The sequence below is a fragment of the Diaporthe batatas genome (genome assembly GCF_019321695.1).
Source record: "Diaporthe batatas strain CRI 302-4 chromosome Unknown Contig00019, whole genome shotgun sequence".
Classification (NCBI taxonomy): Eukaryota; Fungi; Ascomycota; class Sordariomycetes; order Diaporthales; family Diaporthaceae; genus Diaporthe; species Diaporthe batatas.
The window spans coordinates 272,803-293,388 of NW_025408566.1; the positions used below are offsets into that span (position 1 = coordinate 272,803).

The 20,586-nt window shown below is 26.9% G+C and overlaps 3 protein-coding genes across 3 annotated transcripts; 1 reads left to right on the top strand and 2 right to left on the bottom strand.

Annotated features, from left to right (window-relative positions):
- The first annotated feature begins 11,998 nt into the window (after positions 1-11,998).
- KVR01_012479 (uncharacterized protein) lies at positions 11,999-13,907 on the top strand. The gene has a single exon (XM_044782021.1). The coding sequence runs from the start codon at positions 12,629-12,631 to the stop codon at positions 13,838-13,840; it is 1,212 nt and encodes a 403-aa protein (XP_044638667.1). The 5' UTR covers positions 11,999-12,628; the 3' UTR covers positions 13,841-13,907.
- Positions 13,908-14,621: 714 nt separating this feature from the next.
- On the bottom strand, positions 14,622-15,860 carry KVR01_012332 (uncharacterized protein; the record flags this gene model as incomplete). Its single annotated transcript, XM_044784568.1, has 1 exon — positions 14,622-15,860. One exon carries the CDS (start codon positions 15,858-15,860, stop codon positions 14,622-14,624), a length of 1,239 nt encoding a protein of 412 aa, XP_044638520.1.
- A 390-nt stretch (positions 15,861-16,250) lies between these two features.
- On the bottom strand, positions 16,251-20,258 carry KVR01_012385 (ubiquitin-specific protease UBP2; the record flags this gene model as incomplete). Its single annotated transcript, XM_044786395.1, has 3 exons — positions 16,251-18,539; positions 18,605-20,064; positions 20,144-20,258. 3 exons carry the CDS (start codon positions 20,256-20,258, stop codon positions 16,251-16,253), a joined length of 3,864 nt encoding a protein of 1,287 aa, XP_044638573.1.
- Between the last annotated feature and the right edge of the window lie 328 nt (positions 20,259-20,586).

The window sequence follows — 20,586 nt, forward strand, 5'->3', positions numbered from 1 at the left end:
GTAGTTTAAAATATATTAATAAAATATATAAATAATATAAATATAATTTTTATAATTTAAATAAAAATTATATATAATATTATTATTTAAAAATTAGTTTTTAAATCTTTTATATATTTAAAAACTTAATTTTATAATATGCTTAATTAATATCTTTTACTTTCTTTATAGGTTTAAAATACCTAATTTATTTTTTATAGCCTTTAATCCTTTTATTAAAATTATAATATTAAAAGTTTATAAAAATATTAATAAAAGGTAATAAAAACCTATAAAATAAAGTTTAAATTTAATTAGGTTTACTATTTATATAAATAATTTATATTTATAATAATATTAAACTTTAAATTAAATTTATTAAGGAAAACCTTAATATAAAAATTAAACTTTTAATAAGCTATTATAAAATCTTTAAATAAAATATATTTAATAATTAAAGCTAGCTTATAAAATAAAATTTTATTATTATATATTAAATTAAATATATATTATTAATATTTAACTATTTTAATAATAATAAATAGGGTATTATTATATTTATTAATATTTAAAATTATAAATAAAATAAAGCTTTATAATTATATAATAATATAAGTAAAATAGGTATTTTAAATAATAATTAAAGTTTATTATAAATATAAATATAATTTAGCTTTATTAAACTATTTAAATAAAAATTAAATATTATCTTTTAGGTAATATAATATATATTTTATAATAGTACTAGTATATTAAAAGCTATATTTGCCCTTATTTATATATTAAATTATAATAACCTTTTATTAATATAATAAAAGTAATAAAAATAAATAAAGAAAATTTATACTTAAATAAAAATTTAATATATAAGTAGAAATTATAAAATATATAATTTATATATTTTATAATAATATAATAATTAATATTATAAAGCTAGTATTATATAATAAAATAAGCCTTTAAAATTAAAATATTATATTAAAATTATTAAAATAAAAATAATAATAAATTATATTATTTAATATTTATTAAAATATAAAGTAAAATAAATAAAATATATAAAAGCTATTTTAAATTTTATTAATATTATATATTAAATAAATATAGGTTAAATAAATATAAACTATTATTTAATATATTAATTAAAAATTAATAATTTAAAAGGCTACTTTTAAAACTTTAATAGCTAGTTAAAATAGTAATATATATTACTTTAAAAATGCTTATAATATTAGGAAAATATTAATATATATATATTATAAAGTACTTATAATAAGGTTTAAAAGTATTATATAAGGGTAAATAAATATAATAAATAGTATTTAAGGGCCTTATAAATATAAAAATTAAGTTTAAATTATAAATATAAATTATTTTAAAGTTAAAATATAATAATTAATAAAAATTATTTTAAATTACCTTTTAATTTTATATATTTAAAATATAAAATATAGTTATAAAAATACTTATAATTATTTATAGAAAATATATAAATTATTAGTTTAGCCTAATTAATAAAACTTTAAAGTTAAAAAAACTTAATTATAAAATATAATATTAATTATTAATAATTTTATTATAAATTTTAATAGGTTTACTAATATATATTTAAAGGAAGTATATATATTAAAAAAACTTTATATAAAAGTTTATATTATTATTTAACTATTTTAATAATTATTATAATAATATAATAATATAATATTTATAAATATATATAAAAATTAAAATAATATAAATAAACTTTATATTTTAATATATAAAATATATTAAATTTATTTTTAAAAGGTATTAGGGTTAATATAATTTTATATTAGTAAAAGTAGTTTAATATTAATTTTTATTAAAAATATACTTTTAGTTTTAATTAAATATAATTTAAGGATTAATTATAAATAATTATAATATATTTAAAATATTATTTTAATAAAATAAATTATATTATTATTACCTTTTTTAAAATAATTAAATATTTTTAAAAGTATTAAATATTTAAAATAAATTTTTTTAAATAACTTAAAAGTATTAAATAAAATAAGTTAATTTTAAACTTTTAACCTAGTTATTAATAAAAATATATATAATTTATATTTATTTTTATTTACTTTTATTTATTTATTATATTAGTTTTAATTATTATATATATATATATTAATAACTTTAATACCTTATTTTTATTACCTTTTTTAAAAATATTTTAAGGTTTAAAAAGTATAACCTCTTTTAATTAATTATTTTAAGTTGGAAATAATATATAATCCTAACATGCTATTATAATAAATATAAATATTAAATAGGTTGCTAGTATACCCTTTATAAAATATATTTATTAGTTTTATATTTATTATAAATTAAGTTTAAAGTAATATTTATTTAAGTTTAATTTATAGGGTTAGTTATAATAAAAATAGGTTTTATATATTATAATATTTTATATAATATATTTTATTATAATATTAAAAAATTATAAAATAATTTTATTATTATATTAAGAAATGTTTACTTTTATTATTATTAAGTTAAAAGATTTTTATATAAATTAGTATTATTTAATAATTTATAAATATATATTATTTAAATATTATTTATAAATAGTTTTTATTAATTTTTAAATTAATATATTTAAATTATAATTTAGTAATTTAAAATTAAGTTAAATAAAAAATATTAGCTTTATTATATATAAAATTAATTAATATATTTTATAAATTATATTTAATATATAGGATATTGCTAAACTATATATAAATATTATTAAGTTTTTATTTTTTAAAAATGCTATTAGTATTAAACTTACTTTATTTAAAGGATTTTTATATATATTGCCTTTATATAGTTTTAAATTTTTATTAATTAATTTTAAAGGTTATTAGCTTAATATATAATATTTCTAATAGTATTACTTTTTAAAAATAATAGTATTTATATCTATTATTAATATATTTAAAATAAATAGTTTTATAATTAAATAAAATATTTTATTATTAGTTATAAGCTAGTAAAAATATTTTTAAAAATAGCTTTAAATAAGCTAAAATTTAAATAAAACTTATTTATTTAAAAATTTAAAAGTATTTATTATTTAGTTTTTATTATTAAGGTAGTATAAAAAAAAGGTATAAATTATTTTACTATACCTTAAATATACCTTTATTAATTCTTTAAAAATTAATATATTTAAATTATAATAGTTTAATAAGTTTTACTTTAATAATTAATAAGGGTAAATAGTTGGTTTAAAAACTTAAATATATTATTTATATTAGTTTAGGGCTTTAAGTTAATATTTAAATATAATATACCATTTATAAGGCCTATAAATAATACTTATTTTACTTTTAACTTATTAAAATATAAGTAAAGCTAAATATATAAAGAGGGTATAAAGGATATTTTAATTATTATTATTAATTTAATATATATTAATAATAATATTTTAAATAAAATTTTAAAAGGTTTTAAAATTTTAAAGTTTAAAAATTTATAAAAAAGTTTTTATTTATTATTATTTTTAATATATTAAAATTAGTAATAGCTTATATATATATATTTTATATTTTATATTACTTTATTATTTTATATAATAAATAATATTTTATAATATATTAGCCTTATATATAATATAAAAAATAATAATTTATTTTTTTAATTAATATTAGTTATATTTAAAGTTTTATAAAAGGTTTAATAGTTTTATAATAATACTATATTATTTAAAAGTATATATTTAGTATAAAATTAAAGTATTATTATTTTACTTTTATTTAGCCTTTATTTATAACTAGTAAATTTTAAAGGATCTTTTAAAAGTTTTTATATATTATATTTTAGTTTTATTTATTAGTATATTATTATTTATAAAGTTAATAGGTAGTATTAAAGAACTTTTATTAGGCTTTTTATAATATTTTTTTTATAGTATCCTATATAGTATTCCCTTTATAATATTCTCTCTTTTAGTATCTTTTTTATAATATTTTTTTTTATAGTTTTATTATTATAAATAATAATACTTTTCTTCTTTTATTAGTTTTATTATATTTATATTAAATATATATATTTATAAAGGTTAAATTTAATTTTATTATATTAAATAAAAGAGGTAGTTAAAAGCTAAAAAGTCTTTATTTTATTAAATAAAAAGAGTTAATTATAAAATAATATTAAAAGTATATAATTTATATAAAAATATAAATAAAATTTTATAAAAGAAAAAAAAATTAAATATATTAAGGGTAAAAATAAGGTTAACTTATTATAAGTTTTAAATAATATAAAAAAAAAGGTAACTTTTTATATATATTATATAATATTTATATATATAATATATATATATAAATAATATTATAATAAAAATAAAAATATTTAAAAAATATAAAATAAGGGATAAAAGTAAAATATATTAATTATATATTTTAATTATATAAGTAATAAACTATTAAAATTAATATTAAAGTAATAAAATAATTTTTATATTAAATTTTAATATAATTATTATTTTATTATTATTAAATTAATAAAAATTTATATATAAAATGTATAAAAATATATATTAATTTATTAAATAGGTTAAAATAATAATTATTATTTTAATTTAATATAATATTAATATATAATTTAGGAATATTAATATTAATTTAAAAATAAAAAATAAGTATATATATTAATTATATAATAATATTTTATTTATATAAATATAATATTATTATATTTAAAATATATAATAAAAGGATATAAAAATATAAAAGAAAGAGTTAAAAAAATAAAAAAGTAGTTAGAATTATAAAAAAATATTTAAAAATTAATTTAATATTATTTTAATTATTTAAAAGTAATAATAGGGTAACTAAAAATATAAATAAATAAAATAAAGTTATATTAAAATTATATTTTAATTATATTTTATTAAAATTTTAAAAATATTTAATTATATTATATATAATTTAAATATATATATATAATTTAATATATTTTAAATATATTTAAAATATATTTTAATAAAAATTAATATTTATTTATTTAATAATTATATTTATTTATTAAATATTTTAATTATTTTATTATATAAAATTATATATTTAATTATTTATTTATATAAAATTATATATTTAATTAAAAATTATAATTTTTAATATTTTTAATATATTTTTAAAAATTTATTTATTATTTTAAAAATATTTTATTTAATATATTTTTAATTTTTTATTATATTTTTAATATATTTTAATTAATATATATTTAAATATTAATTAATATTTAAATAATTTAATAATAAAAATAAAATATATAATATTAAAAATTTAAAAAATATATAATTTTATTTTTATTTTTAATTTTTAATTTTAATATTTAATTAATATTTAAATATTTTATTAATATTTAAATATTTATTTAATATTAAAAAAAAAATTATATTTAATATTTTAAAATAAATATATTTAATTAATATATTTAAAAATATAAAATATATATTATAAGTTTTTAATATAAATTTAAAAATATTTATAAATATAAAAAATTTATTTAAATAAATTAATATTAAATAAAATAATAAATAAAAATTAAAAAATAAATATAATTATTAAATAAATAAATATTAATTTATATTATTAATTATTAATTTTATTTTTAAATTATTAAAATAATAAATTATAATAAATTATTTATTATAAATTATTTTATAAATTTAATATTTTATTAATTTATAAAATATTAATTTTTATTTTATTTAATAATATAATTAAAAAAATTAAAATTTAATAAATTAAAAATAATAAATAAATATATAATAAATATATATTTTTATTATTTTAATAATTTAAAAATAAATTAATAATTAATAATATAATTATTATTTATTTAATAATTATATTTATTTATTTAATTTTATTAATTATTTTATTTAATATTAATTTTTATAATAATTTTTATATTTATAAATATTTTTAAATTAATATTAAAAATTTTATAATATAATTTTCTTTTTAATTTTAATATTTAAATATAATTTCTTTTAATATTTTTAATATATTTTAATATATTTTTAATATATTTTAATATATTTTAATATATTTTTAATATATTTTTAATATTTTTTTAATTTATATATATTTAAATCCTTTTAAATATAAAGTTAAAAAACTTATAATTATAATTTTTAATTAATTTTTATTTAATTATTTTATTATATTATAATTTAATTTAATTTTTAATTTTATTTAAATTTTTTTAAATTTTATTAAAGCTTTTATTTTATAAATATAAATTTTAATATATTTTAAATTAAATTTATAATTCTTAATTATTTAAAATATATTAATTATTTTAAATAATAATAATTTTTTTTAAAATAAAAATTTATTTTATATAATTATAAACAATTATTAATAATTATTTTTTATTTATAATAAAATTATTAAAATTATAAACTTAAATAATAATATAATTATTTTATTTAATATTTTTATAATTTAATAAATTAAATAATTATTTTAAATAATTTTATTTAATAAATATTTATTTATAAATAAAATTTAAAATTTTAATTAAAAATAATAATTTTATTTTTATTTATTTTAATTAATTTATTTAAATTATATAATAAATTTAATATTTATATATAATATTTATTAATATTAAATTAACTTATAATTTATAATAATTTTAATTTAATAAATTAATTTATATTAAAATTAATAATATTAATTTAAATTAATAATTTAATATATTAATATAAAAGATATTTTTAATAATAAATAGTATATAAATATAAATTATAAAAATTATTATAAAAATTTTATATAATAAATTTAATTAAATTAATTTTTAAAAATATATTATATTTTATTTTTTAAATTTTAATTATTATTTTAATTTAATAATAAAATTAAAAAAATATAAATAATTTATATATATTTAAATATTAATTAAATATTAAAATATATAAATTAAAATTTTAAAAATAAAAAATTTTAAAAATAAAAATAAAAGTTTTAAAATATTAAAATAATTTAAAAGTTTATATTAAAAATATTAAAAATTTAAAAATTTTAATTAAATATATAATTTATATAAACTTTATATATAAATTTTATATTAAATAAATAATTAAAATAAATTAAAATAAATAAATATAATTATTAAATAAATAAATATTAATTTAATAATATTTATAAATATTTAAATATATATAATATATTAAAATAAATTATAATAAATAAAATTTATTATAATTTTATAAATTAAAAATATATTAAATAAAATATTATTTAATAATAATTTAATTAAATAAATTAAAATAAAATAATAAAATAATTTTAATTAAATTATATTTTAAAATTTATTTTTAAAATTTTAATTATATAATTTTAAATTATTTTTAAATATAAAATTAAAAAATTTATAATTATAATTTTATAATTAATTTTTATTTAATTATATTATATTATTATAATTTTATTTAATTTTATTTAAACTTTTTTAAATTTTTTTAAACTTTTAATTTTTTAAAAAATTAAATTTAAAAAAGCTTTTAAATTTAAATTTAAAATTTTATAAATTTTAATTTTTTAAATTAAATTTATAATTTTTAATTTTTAAAAATATATTAATTATTTTAAATATTAATAACTTTTAAAATAAAAATTTATTTTATATAATTATAAATTTAATTATTAATAATTATTTTTTATAAAATTATTAAATTTATAAACTTAAATATTATATATAATAATAAAATATAATTATTTTATTTAAAATTATTTTTAATTTAATTAAATAATTATTTTAAATAATTTTATTTAATAAATATTTATTTATAATATAATAAAATTAATAATTTTTAAATTTATTAAATAAATATTTATTTAAATAAATTTAAAATTTTAAAAAATAATAATTTTATTTTTATTTATTTTAATTAACTTATTTAAATTATATAATAATTTTATATATAATATTTAATAATATTAAAATTAATTTATAATTTATAATAATTTTAATTTAATAAATTAATTTATATTAAAATTAATAATATTAATTTAATAAATTAATATAATTTAATATATTAATATAAAAAAATATTTTTAATAATAAATAATATTATAAATATAAATTATAAAATTATTATAAAAGTTTTATATAATAAATTTAATTAAATTAATTTTTAAAAATATATTATATTTTATTTTTAAAATTTTAATTATTATTTTAATTTAATAATAAAATTAAAAAAATATAAATATTTATAATTTTAAATTATTAATTTATTATTTTAAATTAAATTTTAATTAAAATTATTAATTAATAATAAATATTTATTTAATAAAAATAATTATATTTATAAATAAATTTTAATTAAATTATTTATTAAATAAAATAATATTAAATTATTATTTATAATTAATATAAAAATAAAAATAATTAATAAAATAATTTAAATTATATAATTTTAATTAATAAATTATAATAAAAATTTATTATTAATTTTAAAATTTAATTTTATATAATTTAATTTAATTTATTAATTTATATATATATATATATATATATATATATAATATTATATTAATAATTAAATTATTATTAAATTATTATTAATTATAATTAATTATATTTATATAAAAATATTAAAATATTTTATTAATTATTTTTATAATTTAATTAAATAAATTAAAATAAAAATATTAATAAATATTATTATTAAAATTATTATTTTATTATTTTATTATTTTATTAAAATATTATTAAAATAAAAAATATTTTATATTTAATTATTATTAAATTAATAAAATATTTTAAATTTTATTTTTAATTATTATATTTTATTAATTATTTTATATAATTAAAAATATTTTAAATTTAAATAATTTTATAAAATATTAATAATATATTTATAATAATTATAAATAATTTTATTATAATATTAAAAATTTTATTAATTTAATAAATAATTTATATATAAAATTTAAAATATATAAAATAAATATTAAATTAAATAATAAATAATAAATAAAAATTAAATTAAAATATTAATAAAATAATTTAAATTATTAATAATAAAAATATTATTTAATTAAAATAAATTATTATAAATATTTAATTTTTTAAATATATTATATAAAATAAATTTATAAATATATTATAAAATTTATATAATAAAATAATTTTATTTAATAATTAAATTTTATTTAAATAATTTAAATAATTATTTTTAAATTATAATAATAATATTATTTAATTTAATTAATTTAATTTATATAAATATATAATATTTTAATTTTAAAATTTATATATAAATTATTTAATAAATAAAAATATTTAATTATATTAATTAATTTTTATAATAATTATTAATAATATATAAATTAAAATATTATTTATATATTTATTTATTTATTTATATAAAAATATAAATATTTTATTATATTTATTATATTATTAATATATATATTATATAATATTTTAATATAATATTTTATTTATTTATTTATTATAAAATAAAATTTTAAATATATATAAAATAAATATTAAATAAAATAATAAATAAAATAATAAAATAAATTAAAATTAAATTTTATTATATATATATAATTTAATAATTAATTTATTTTTATTTATATTATTATTTATAATATTTTATAATATTTATTTTATTAAAATTTATATATATTAAATTTTAATTAAATATATTAATAATTATTTTTTATAATATTTTAAAAATATTAATTTTATTTTTAAAATATTAATAATTTATAAATAAATTTTAATATAAATAAATTAATTAATAAATAAAATTTATAAATATTTTAAAATAATTATTTAATAAATAATATTATTTATTAAATAATATTTTAAAAATATTTTAATATTTTATAATATTTTATAATATTCTTATACTTTTTATACTTTTATAATAATAAAATTAAAATAAAATAAAATTAAAGTATTTATTATATTTATTATATAATTTATTTAAATTTTTAAAAATTATACTTATTTTATTTATATAGCTATAATTTTACCTTAAATACCTTAAAGTATTTTTAAAATACTTTTAGAATACCTTTATTTTTATAAATACCTTTTATTATTTTAACCTTTTATTCTTTTTAGCTTTAAACTTATTATTTTTAAAGGAATTATTATTAATATTTATAAAGTTTCCTATAATTTATTTATTAATAGTTAAATTAAAGTATAAATTATAGTAGTTTTTTAAATATTATTTTATTAATTTAGCTTTTATAATTATTTAAGGTATTAATAATAACTTAAATATTATTAAATATATAATAAAACTTATAAATAAAAGGATTTTATTATAGCTTTTATTTAATAATAAATATTAATTATTATATTTTAGTTATTTTTAAAAAATTAATATATATTATTAAAATAAGTTTATATTTAATTAATACCTTTTAAGGTAATTAATTTTTAAGTTTTTTAAATTATAGTAGTATTAATAATATTATAGAAGTATTATTTAAAATATATTATTATATATTAATTTTTTATTATATTTTAAATATTTTTATTTTAATAAAATAGGCCTTTATTTTTAAAAAATAATATTTGTATTAAAAGGTAAATATTTTTTTTAGTTATTTTTTTAATTATTTTACTATTTTTTAACTATTTTTAAAATATAATTTTTTATTATTAAAAGTTAAAAATATTATTAATTATATTTTAATTAATTTTTAATTTATTATTAGTTTTATTATAAATTAATATATTTATTAAGGGTAATAAGTATTTTAATATTATTTTTTAATAAGGTTTTATAAAGCTTTTAAAAGGTTAAAATATTAAAAGTAAAAGTAAAGTTTTTAAAATAAAGATAGTTTTATTATAATTATCTAATAAGCTTTAATATACTTTTTATAAATACTATTATAATACTTTTAATTAGCCTTTATTTAGCTTTTATAAATTTTATTAAAACTTATTTATAAATAAAGTCTTTTTAATAAAAAAGGGCTATTTTTATTATTACTACTATTATATATTTTATAAACTACTTTAAAGTATTGGGTATAAAGCTAAATAGTTTTTAAATTTAATTTATTATATATTAGTTAAAATGCTTTTAAACTTTCCTAATAAGCACTTTTTATAATATTTTATATCCTTTAATATAATAAAAAGTATTTTTAATTAAATAAACCTTTTAATTCTACTTTTATTAATTATTAAAATAAAAATGTTAAAATTATAAGGCTTTTAGTAAAGGCTTTATATTAAGTAATATAAGGTTATAATATATTAGTTAATTTATTTTATTTTATTTTTAGATAATTAAAAATAAAAGTAAATATTTATATTAAAAATAGTATTAAATATATTTATAGTTATTATTAATTTGCTTTTAGGCTATATTTAAAAGGAAAAAAGTTAAATAAAAGTATATATTTATAAACTTAGAATTTTATATAATAGGGGGTTAGGGTTTAAATATTACTATTTTTAGCCTTTAATAATGCTAATTAGCTAGTATATAATTAGTATAATAAGTAAGTATAAGGTAAATAATATTTTAAAGTATTTTAAAAATATTTTAAACGCTTTAAAATATAGTTAAAATATAATTAAAATATAATAAAAGTAAATTATAATTATAGTTAAAATATATTTAAAATAAAATGTAAATATTATTATAATACTAGTTATATATTTTTTACTTATATATTTATATTTAATAGCCTAATAGTTTATTAAGGGTATTTTAATAGTATATTATATATAAAATATTAAATTGGTATAATATATATTTTTGTTTGTATTAGAAAAATACTAGATTTTTGCTATTTAGTTTAATTAGGTTAAGGTTTTTAAGCGAGCTTTAGTGTATTTTAAGCGAGCTACTAGCCCGCCAGGGTGGTCCAGAAGTCAAGCTTCCGCGAAGCTTTGCCGAGGCGGGAGACCTCGTGGGGCCAACTCCTGGACCCCTGGGCGGCGTCCACCAGGAAGGACCCAGCTGCGGAAATTGACAACTGCTCACCACCAGTAGCCGACGCTTGAACTGAAGCCCCACCTCGCTCGACGGTCTCTTTTTTTGTCTCCTTAGTGTACTAGGCTTGTCCCGGGCTGCAGACATTGTAGGTTTACACGATTCGGTTGGCAGTATATGTCTGGGATCACCAGTGCCTGATGGGTGCCTGCTTCCAGTAATACTGCATAAACCAGCAGAGCTGCCCAGTCCGGCGTTCAACGTCCTCGGAGCATCTTCCGAGACCTTCTGGGTTCATGCCTCCTTCACAATCTATCTCAGTCCGATCTACTCAGCCCACCACCAACAAACTGTCATGCTCGATTCCAGAAACGGGATGTGGGCCAAGTGGCCCTCACTCCCATCTCCGGCCCCTGTCTCCTGCACCAGGTGGGCATCGAGACGAGACCCAGACGCATGCCTAGAATGTGAACCAACCGGCTGACAGTCCATATAAGTACCAAGCTGGTGTCCAGTCTTGACACATCATTTCCGTGTGTTCTCCCGCAGTTGGAAAACAAGTCCTGGGAGTCTTGTGTGCTTGTCTCTTTCCCTGTACATTTCCCCCTTCGCTTGGTTTCTCGACTTGCAGAGCAAGTCCATCTGTATATATCCGAGCTCGATACCGGCGACGACATACACCCACAAACAGCAATCATGAGGTCTCTCCTGCTGACAGCTGCTGCTCTCCCAGCGGTGCTTGCTTCTTGCAGCAGCTCAGCCGCCGCTGCCTCCTCCAGGCCTACCGGTGTCTCAGCCGTTGCCGCTGCCGCAACGACACCCGCTCCGACTGCGACGAATGGAACCGTGACGGGCAACGGCGGAACAACATGCACAGTCACCGCTGCTGCTGACGTTGCGTCCGCGGTCGCCTCGTGCACCAACATCCTGCTGGACAACCTGTCCATGCCCGCGTCATCGACCTTGGACCTCCAGAAGCTCCAGCCGAGTGCTGTCGTGACCTTTAGCGGAAAGACGACCTTCGGGACCACCCCAGACAATGACTTCGACCCTATCATTGTGTCAGGAGACCACATCACCCTGACCGGCGCCCCCGGCCACGTCATTGATGGCAACGGGCAGGCGTACTGGGACGGCCTGGGCAGCAACGGAGGCGGCCAGAAGCCAGACCACTTCTTCGTGGTCAAGAAGACAAACTACGCCACCATCTCCGGCCTCAACATCCAGAACTGGCCCACCCACTGCTTCTACATGACGGGCAACCAGCACCTCACCGCCCAGAACATCCTGCTGGACAACAGGGCCGGAGACGAGCCCAACTCGGCCTCCGGCTCCAAGCCCGCAGCGCACAACTCGGACGGCTTCGACATTGGCTCCTCGGACTACGTCACGCTGAGCGACATCCAGGTGTACAACCAGGACGACTGCGTTGCCGTGACCTCAGGCACGCAGATCATCGTGTCCCGCCTCTTGTGCTCGGGCGGCCACGGCCTCTCCATCGGCTCCATCGGCGGCAAGTCCAACAACACGGTGGACAATGTGATCTTCGAGGACTCGGAGCTCGTCAAGAGCGACAACGGCGTGCGCATCAAGTCCAACAGCGGCAAGACGGGCTCCGTGACCAACATCACCTACCGCAACATCAAGATGTCGGGCATCTCCGACTACGGCCTCGACATCCAGCAGGACTACCTCAACGGCGGCCCGACTGGTGAGCCCACCAACGGCGTCAAGATCTCCGGCATCACCTTTGAGAACGTCACGGGCACCGTCGAGTCTGACGCCTACAACTACTACATCCTCTGTGGTGATGGCTCCTGCAGCGACTTCACCTTCACCGACGTCGCCATCACCGGCGGCAAGGAGAGCTGCAACTTCCCAACCAGCACCTGCCTCGCCTCGGCATAGATCAAAGCTGTGCTCGGCAATGACCCAAGCGTGCAAATATCATTTCATGTACATACTTTTCTTCCCCGCAGCATCTGTTATATAGATAGAATCAAGAACGCCTCGAAAACAGCGGCGTACCTCCTGCATAATCCTCCCTCGTGGTCATACTTTTTGCGACGACCGTGACAGGCCCTATCGGGTGCCTACACGTCCTTGCACTGTGACCAGAGCACATTGTAAATCTGGGCCACTTTCTGTCAGTACGCATGTTGTCCATCAACCTGCCTGGTTGCTATGACGCCAATGCCGCCCTACATTGAATTGTTGACCATTTGACAGGAGTGACCATGATGTGGAATGCTCCGGAACTATCGAACAGAGACTGCCCTCCAATGGCTGACATATATCGGCCAACGATGGCAGGCCGAGGCATTCCTCTGGACCCAGAATATCGTTCGTATATCAGTCTTGACCGTATCGCTACCTAGGTAGGCCTCCAAAGTACCCACATGTTGATGTGTAAGTGATTGCTACTTCACTTTGTAGAGGCTGAATATTATGGGAGAACCTCTGATAGAATAATCCCTTAAAAGGTAACCTCTTCTTAACCTTCTAAAGGAGAACCTCTTGGTAGAAAACCTCTCCCAGGATGGATCTTTAGGGAATAGCCTCCTGAGGGGAGGCCTCTTGATAGACGGGATTTAGACAGGGATGCAGCTAAAGGGTGGTTTTGGGTTTGACATCATGTCGCAGTGTCAATTACTCAATAAGTACATACGGGTCGGTCTATACACCAGATTCACCTCTTAGCACTGCTCTTTGGGCTTTCAACCGACTCGCTTTCAACCGACTCCGTCAACCGTCTGAAATTCTCCACGGGGGCAGAGGCATCTGCAGCGCCCACCAGATGATCGTCAATGTGAATGTCAATTGCCGGTGCCGGGGCATTGCTTTTGCCATCGTCTGGGAACCTCCGCTGCCGGAACAATACTTGATTCCTCAAGTTCCGGATCTCTGAAATACCGAAAGCTGCCGGATCATCGTCAATCACAACGTCTCCACTGCGCAGGTTGCCGAAGGCAATAGCATGATTCCGAGCATCATTGTCGCCTGGATTGAACACATCATCCAGACTGACAACCCTCTCTCGCGTGTCCGCGCCACTCTGCCTATGCTGCGACTGCCGTGAATTCGGGGGCTCCTCAATTGCCATGGCTTCCGCTTGTCGCACGAAACGGAGCGCTTCTTGCTCTCTTCTGTGTTTGAAGAATTCCACGAATCCTCCGAGTAGATCCTCGGGGACGTTTCCCTCATCGTCTGGCTGAGTTGTCATGAGAAGTTGAGCAGGGTCGGTGGGGTTGTCGGATCGGGTGTCTGAATCCTGTATGGCACGTCTGGCGAGCTTGCGAGCTTGCGCGAGTCCCTCCGGGACTACCGACGTAGTCGGGAGCGTGTCAGGCCTCACCATGTCGTCCCGTAACTGCGAATCTCCTTGCCACACCGGCGCTGGCACTGGCCTATACTGATGGCGAAAGTTTTGCATTTCTTCAGCGGTGACTTGAGGAAGACCATCATGAAGATCTCCAGTGTCTTTGATAATTGCCTCCGCCTGTGGGGTAGTCGAACTAAACATTCCAAGACTGGGCACGACGGAGTGACCGCTCATATTCGCATTTTGGTGGCTGCCTGTTGGGGTAAGTTGGGATGGAAGCGGTCGAGTATCTGTGTGGCTCGGTTGAGACTGCTCAACAACACTGGCAACTGCTAGAGTCGCACTAGAAGGTGGCCCAGGGCTGGCTAAGGGCTGGCGGACAAGCGCTCGTGTCTCGGGCTTTGCCTCATCTGGCTCATCTGGCTCATCTGGCTCATCTGGCTCATCTGGCTCAGCTTGTCCAGCTTGTCCAGCTTCGAAGTTGTTGATTACTTCATCAAGGAAGGGATCCAGGTCTGGCATGGTGGTGTCTGCCTCGGCTGGCTCAGCTTGTCCAGCTTCAAAGTCATTGACTACTTCGCCAAGGCGCGGATCCAGGTCTGGCATAGTAGTGTCTGCCTCGGCTTGTCCAGTAATCAAGTCAATGGTGAGTGGATCAAGGAAGGGGTCCGGGTCTGGCAAGGCAGTATCCTCGGCAGAGTAGGTGTCTGAAAGTGACCCGCCTTGGATAGCCAGCAGGGCCGAGTCAATCGTGTGTGTATTGTTTGTATTTGTATTTGGTAGTGTGGCGTCCCATCCCCACGCAGGAGATGGTGACCTGAAGGCAGGGGTGCTCAGCGTATGGGGTGCGTGCGTTGCCCCATACGCTGAGCACGTATTGCTCGACAAGGGAAGCCCATGTGTGATGCCGGGCGCGTTGTGGCTGGAGGGCCATAAATTTGACATCCAACCACTGATTAAGGCAGCGGAATAATCATGTGCGTCTCTATACGAGTCCTACTCGTGATGTTCTACATGTGGCACCTCTGCCGCGTCCTGCATGTCGACATCGAGGTTCTGGATGATCTCGTCGGCAGCGGTGGCAGCCTGCTCGGCAGACGGAGCATTGAGTCGCGCCGGAATCCTGACCAGTCGGTCGACCTGGTCCTCACGTACGTAGGCCACATAGTAAGGGCTGGCCCCACTGTTCAAGTCGGCCAGGACCTTGTCCTTGTTGACATGGACTTCAACCCTCTCGTCGTTGTAACTGCGCCATATGTTCTTGTCGAAGTCGTAAATCCAGACCCAGTAGTGACCCGAGCCCAGGCCGCCGCCGTGGCAGATGACTGCATGAAGGCGGTAAGCGACATCTGTCATGTCGGCAAACAAGGCAGATAGCTCTTTGCGGTCGCGCTCCTTGCTGTCCTCGTTGAATTCATGAAGGTGGCGGCGAGCATCCGAGCTGAGGTCGAACAATGAGCCCGCAGTTGTGCCGCCCATGGAGACATCGTCCTTCTGTGATTGGGAGGGACCGGGGAGCTTGCCCTGACTGATGAACATCTGCTCGAGTTCGGGGGTCAGGATAGACACGTAGTCCTCGTCCTCGACTGTCATCATGTCCCTCTCGAACTTGTCAACCACTGCGTCACTCGCATCGACAACCTCATAACCTGCCTCTTTGACGTTGTCCTTGGCATCCCCGGACTTCGGCCCAATGCGTTCAAGCTGCGATGGACGTTCCAGTGCTTCGAGGCGACGCTTCAGCTGCCAGCTGCGCTGCCTCTTCTTGAACACATCCGAATCAACGTCTCTGTCCAAGTAACGATCCAGGTACAGCGTCTCGGGTATCTCGACAACATTGTTGTTCCTGCTGAGCTTGCCGTCCACGTTTTGGCTCCTCTGAATGTAGACGTGCAGGATTGGAGACGCCCGCGTGATAGAAGAGTACGTCTCATGGCCATCCTCTTGGAATTCCTGATCAAAGTTGCTGTCAAGTGCCTTGTAGAGATCGATCTTCCCTTCCTTGGCCGGAAACGCGGTCATCCACCTGGAGAGATCAGACACAGACCTGAACTCGGACTTGGGCTTGCCCGTGTCCATGTCAATGGTGCGGATCTTCTTGACGCTGGACCAGTAAAATGTTTCCGTTATGATGTCCGTCTGCTTTCCGGTGTGCTCGTCTGTGCCAGTCGGCTTGATAGCGGCATGAAGGTGCTCGAGTATGTTGCCCATGACCTCTTCGACGTCCTGTTGTTCGGTTCCAGTAACACTGACATCGTTGAGAGCATCGGTGATCTTCTCTTCCACCGTGAGCGCCCGCTCTAGGTTGGCTTCTGTCACAGGCGCTGCCGCATTCTCATCCGCGCTACCATTCTTAGCACCAGTCGCACCTGAGAGATCCTGCTCCCGATCCATAGATCGGCCGCGCCCGACCTCCTGTTGACCGACTGCTTGCTCCTTGTCTTCATCCTCGAGCGCAACCCTCTGCTTGGCGGGCACGACCTGGGGTATCTCTTTGTCAGCAGTTGGATTCTGAGATATGGTGACATAAGTCTGGTCGGCATCTTCATCTCTCAGGTCGACCAAGGTTGAAGAGCTGACGTTGCTAGCGGTGTCGGCGTGCTCCAGCACCGGGTTGATTGTAACAGTGGGCTGAGTCGCCTGGGAAGGCGGCTTGGGTGAAGGCCTAGCGGGCAGAGGGGGCGGAGGAGGCAGATCCGCATCAGACGCGCCGGGATTCGGCTGAGGCCCTATGGGCACCTTGGAAGCATCGGCAGATTTTCCCTTTACAAGTTGATCCGCAGTCTTTAGTGCCGCCAGTGCCAGGCGTTGCTGGGGCCTGATAGCACTCTTGTAGGGACTCTGAAGGTTCAGGAACAAGGCTCGCATCTCCTCCACAAATTTCGCAGCGAGGAAAGCCTCGGCCTCGTCCAGGGCTGAGCCGCTACCTCCGAGGCGGCGGGTTTCGATGTTCTCTTTGGTAGGCTCCAGTTTAAAATCTTCCCAGTTGAGCACAACGTCGCGTACAGGTAAGACGGTGTTGAAATACTGAAGAAGACTGTTGAGATAACAGGTGTTGCGGATATTGATCAGGCCGACCGGGAGCGAGGCGTTCAGTGAACCTCTCGAGGCAGCCTGGGAAGAGGGCCCCGGCGCAACCTCGATTGAGTCATCTTCCAACATCCACGGCTCGCCTGCTTCCGTTCTCAGCTCTGCAGCCAGTTCTTCCAGCTCTGCGTGGTTGTTATACTTGTTGGCCAATGATCTCAAGGCACCTGCTGCTAGTATGCGATCGATGCTTTTGTCCTGAGCCCACCCGCGTTAGTTTGCTGCAGAGGGGTGACACGGAAAGGCCAGCGGGCATGACAAACCTCATTGACGTTGGTCTGTACGTAACTAGGGATCACATCCTCATCGGCCTGTTCCGGAATCCCCAGGAACGCCATGGCCTCGTCCGGCTCAAAACGACAGGCCTGGCGCACAATCTCAGGGTCCTTCCTGTTCTTGCCGATGAGCAACAGGTTATTCCGATGGGTCTTTCGCTCAGACGGGGAGGCCGACTTCAGCTTCCGGTCAAACTGTTGGAGAATGGCGTCGGGGGTGTAATCTTGTTCCGAATCGAGTGCCCTATAAGCCTTTTGCAGCGGATCTGCCAGGGCTTCCCTGGCCGATCTCACTATCACCAGCGCAAGCTCCTCGCCTTCCAGCCACTTCCTCAGCTCGGGGCTGACGCTCTCCCTGTTCTGGCTGACACGGCGAAGCGCCTCAAAGTAGAGTTCCCTTCTGACAGGGTCGGTCTGGCCCTGACAGGCACAAGCGTACCAAAGCATGTTTTCGTGGATATCATTGTTGACACCGAGTAAATCAAAATCAGCCGGGCTGTAGTCGCCAAAAGACTGTTTCGATTTGGCGTATTTGCCGTCGAGAACGTCTTCGAGCATTTTTATGGTGTCTATTTGCGGGTTGACGGGCATCTCGATGGGCGCAACCAGCTTGGGGTCCAGGTTGTCCACCACGAGAAAGTAGAGGTGTATCCGTGCGATCTCAAACCAGCCTCTCCTGCTCGTCGGGTCAGTCAACCCCGACGGTGCGTCGTCGAGGTGTGGCAATACCAGGGACTGGTCGCCATCTCCGTCCACGGTCTCGAACTCCAGATAGTCAAAAAGGTCCTTGAATCTATCCCAGAAGCAGAGCGTGAAGAACTTGTTACGATAGGAGACTTTCTTCTCCGAGGTCGCGGGTCCTGATTTGAGTACGTCGCTCAAGTACTGCCACAAATAATGGGCCGGGAAAAGCTTGGCGAGCTTGTCTGCAGCCCTGAAGTCGTCGTACCTATCACGGTCATCGGACTCCAGCAGCTCCTCGAGCCTTGCCCTGACCGACTCCCGATCAACCAGACTGGGCTCCCACGCCTCGGGCAGGCGGCGACCGCACACTTCGACATGGACAGTCAAGTCGCAATCGACCGCAGAACACATAAAGTCAGCCTTTATGGTGACAGGATAGTGCTTGGAGTAGGATGACGTTGGGTCCGAGGAGCCGCAAAAGACCAGATGGTGCATGCGTTGGGTGTTCTTGTCACACCGGCGACCGGTGGGGCATCTCGAGACGATGGAGAATGTTTTCTTGCATGTTCGGCATATGCAGACAGCTAGTATTTGCTCCTGCTGCCCGGCCTTCCACGCTGCAGTAGAGTCACAGGACTGGCTCAGAACACGGTAGAGATCATGGCGGGAAGGATGTGCCGAGCCGAAGTGTGTACATAATGGTATGCCAGCATCACCAAGGGAGCCGTTGACGAGATCGGCAATCCATTTGGAGGCGAGACGGCCTTTTGTTGGTGCCAAATAGTCAGTGGCCGACAGCCAAGCCAAGCGGGTCAAGGTCAGAGGGAACGGAACAAGACGCACCGGGCCTGCACAACTCCCTTTGCTTGGGCTCAGCACCTGTGGCTGTATCGATATCTGAGTAGGCAGGGGGGCCCTGTGACCGGGTCTGGTGTTGACCATAGTTGTATTCACCCATCGTGGGGGGAGTGGAGCTGGTGTGGCGGCTGTGTTGAACGTCAGTCTTGCGTGGACGCTTCCGGGGCTGAGGTGAGCGGAAAAAAGTATCCAAAATGCCCCTTCTCTTGGTCCCTGAAGGCATGGTGCAACGACGCCTACGGCCGGGAGGAGGCGGGTGGGATGGGCAGCCAGGGTTGTAGGCCAGGTGGATAGAATGTAATGTACTGACTGCAAGGTGTTTGTTTCTATTTGAGTGATGAGCCTAGATGATGCTGATGCTGGGGGTGGCCGCAGCAAGGGAACAGGATACTGAGCGCAGTGTCAGGCCAGCTATCCTGGCTTCTGTA

Bases quoted from the DNA above. Each gene is read 5' to 3' on its own strand.
- KVR01_012479 (XM_044782021.1), top strand. From the start codon at position 12,629: ATGAGGTCTCTCCTGCTGACAGCTGCTGCTCTCCCAGCGGTGCTTGCT.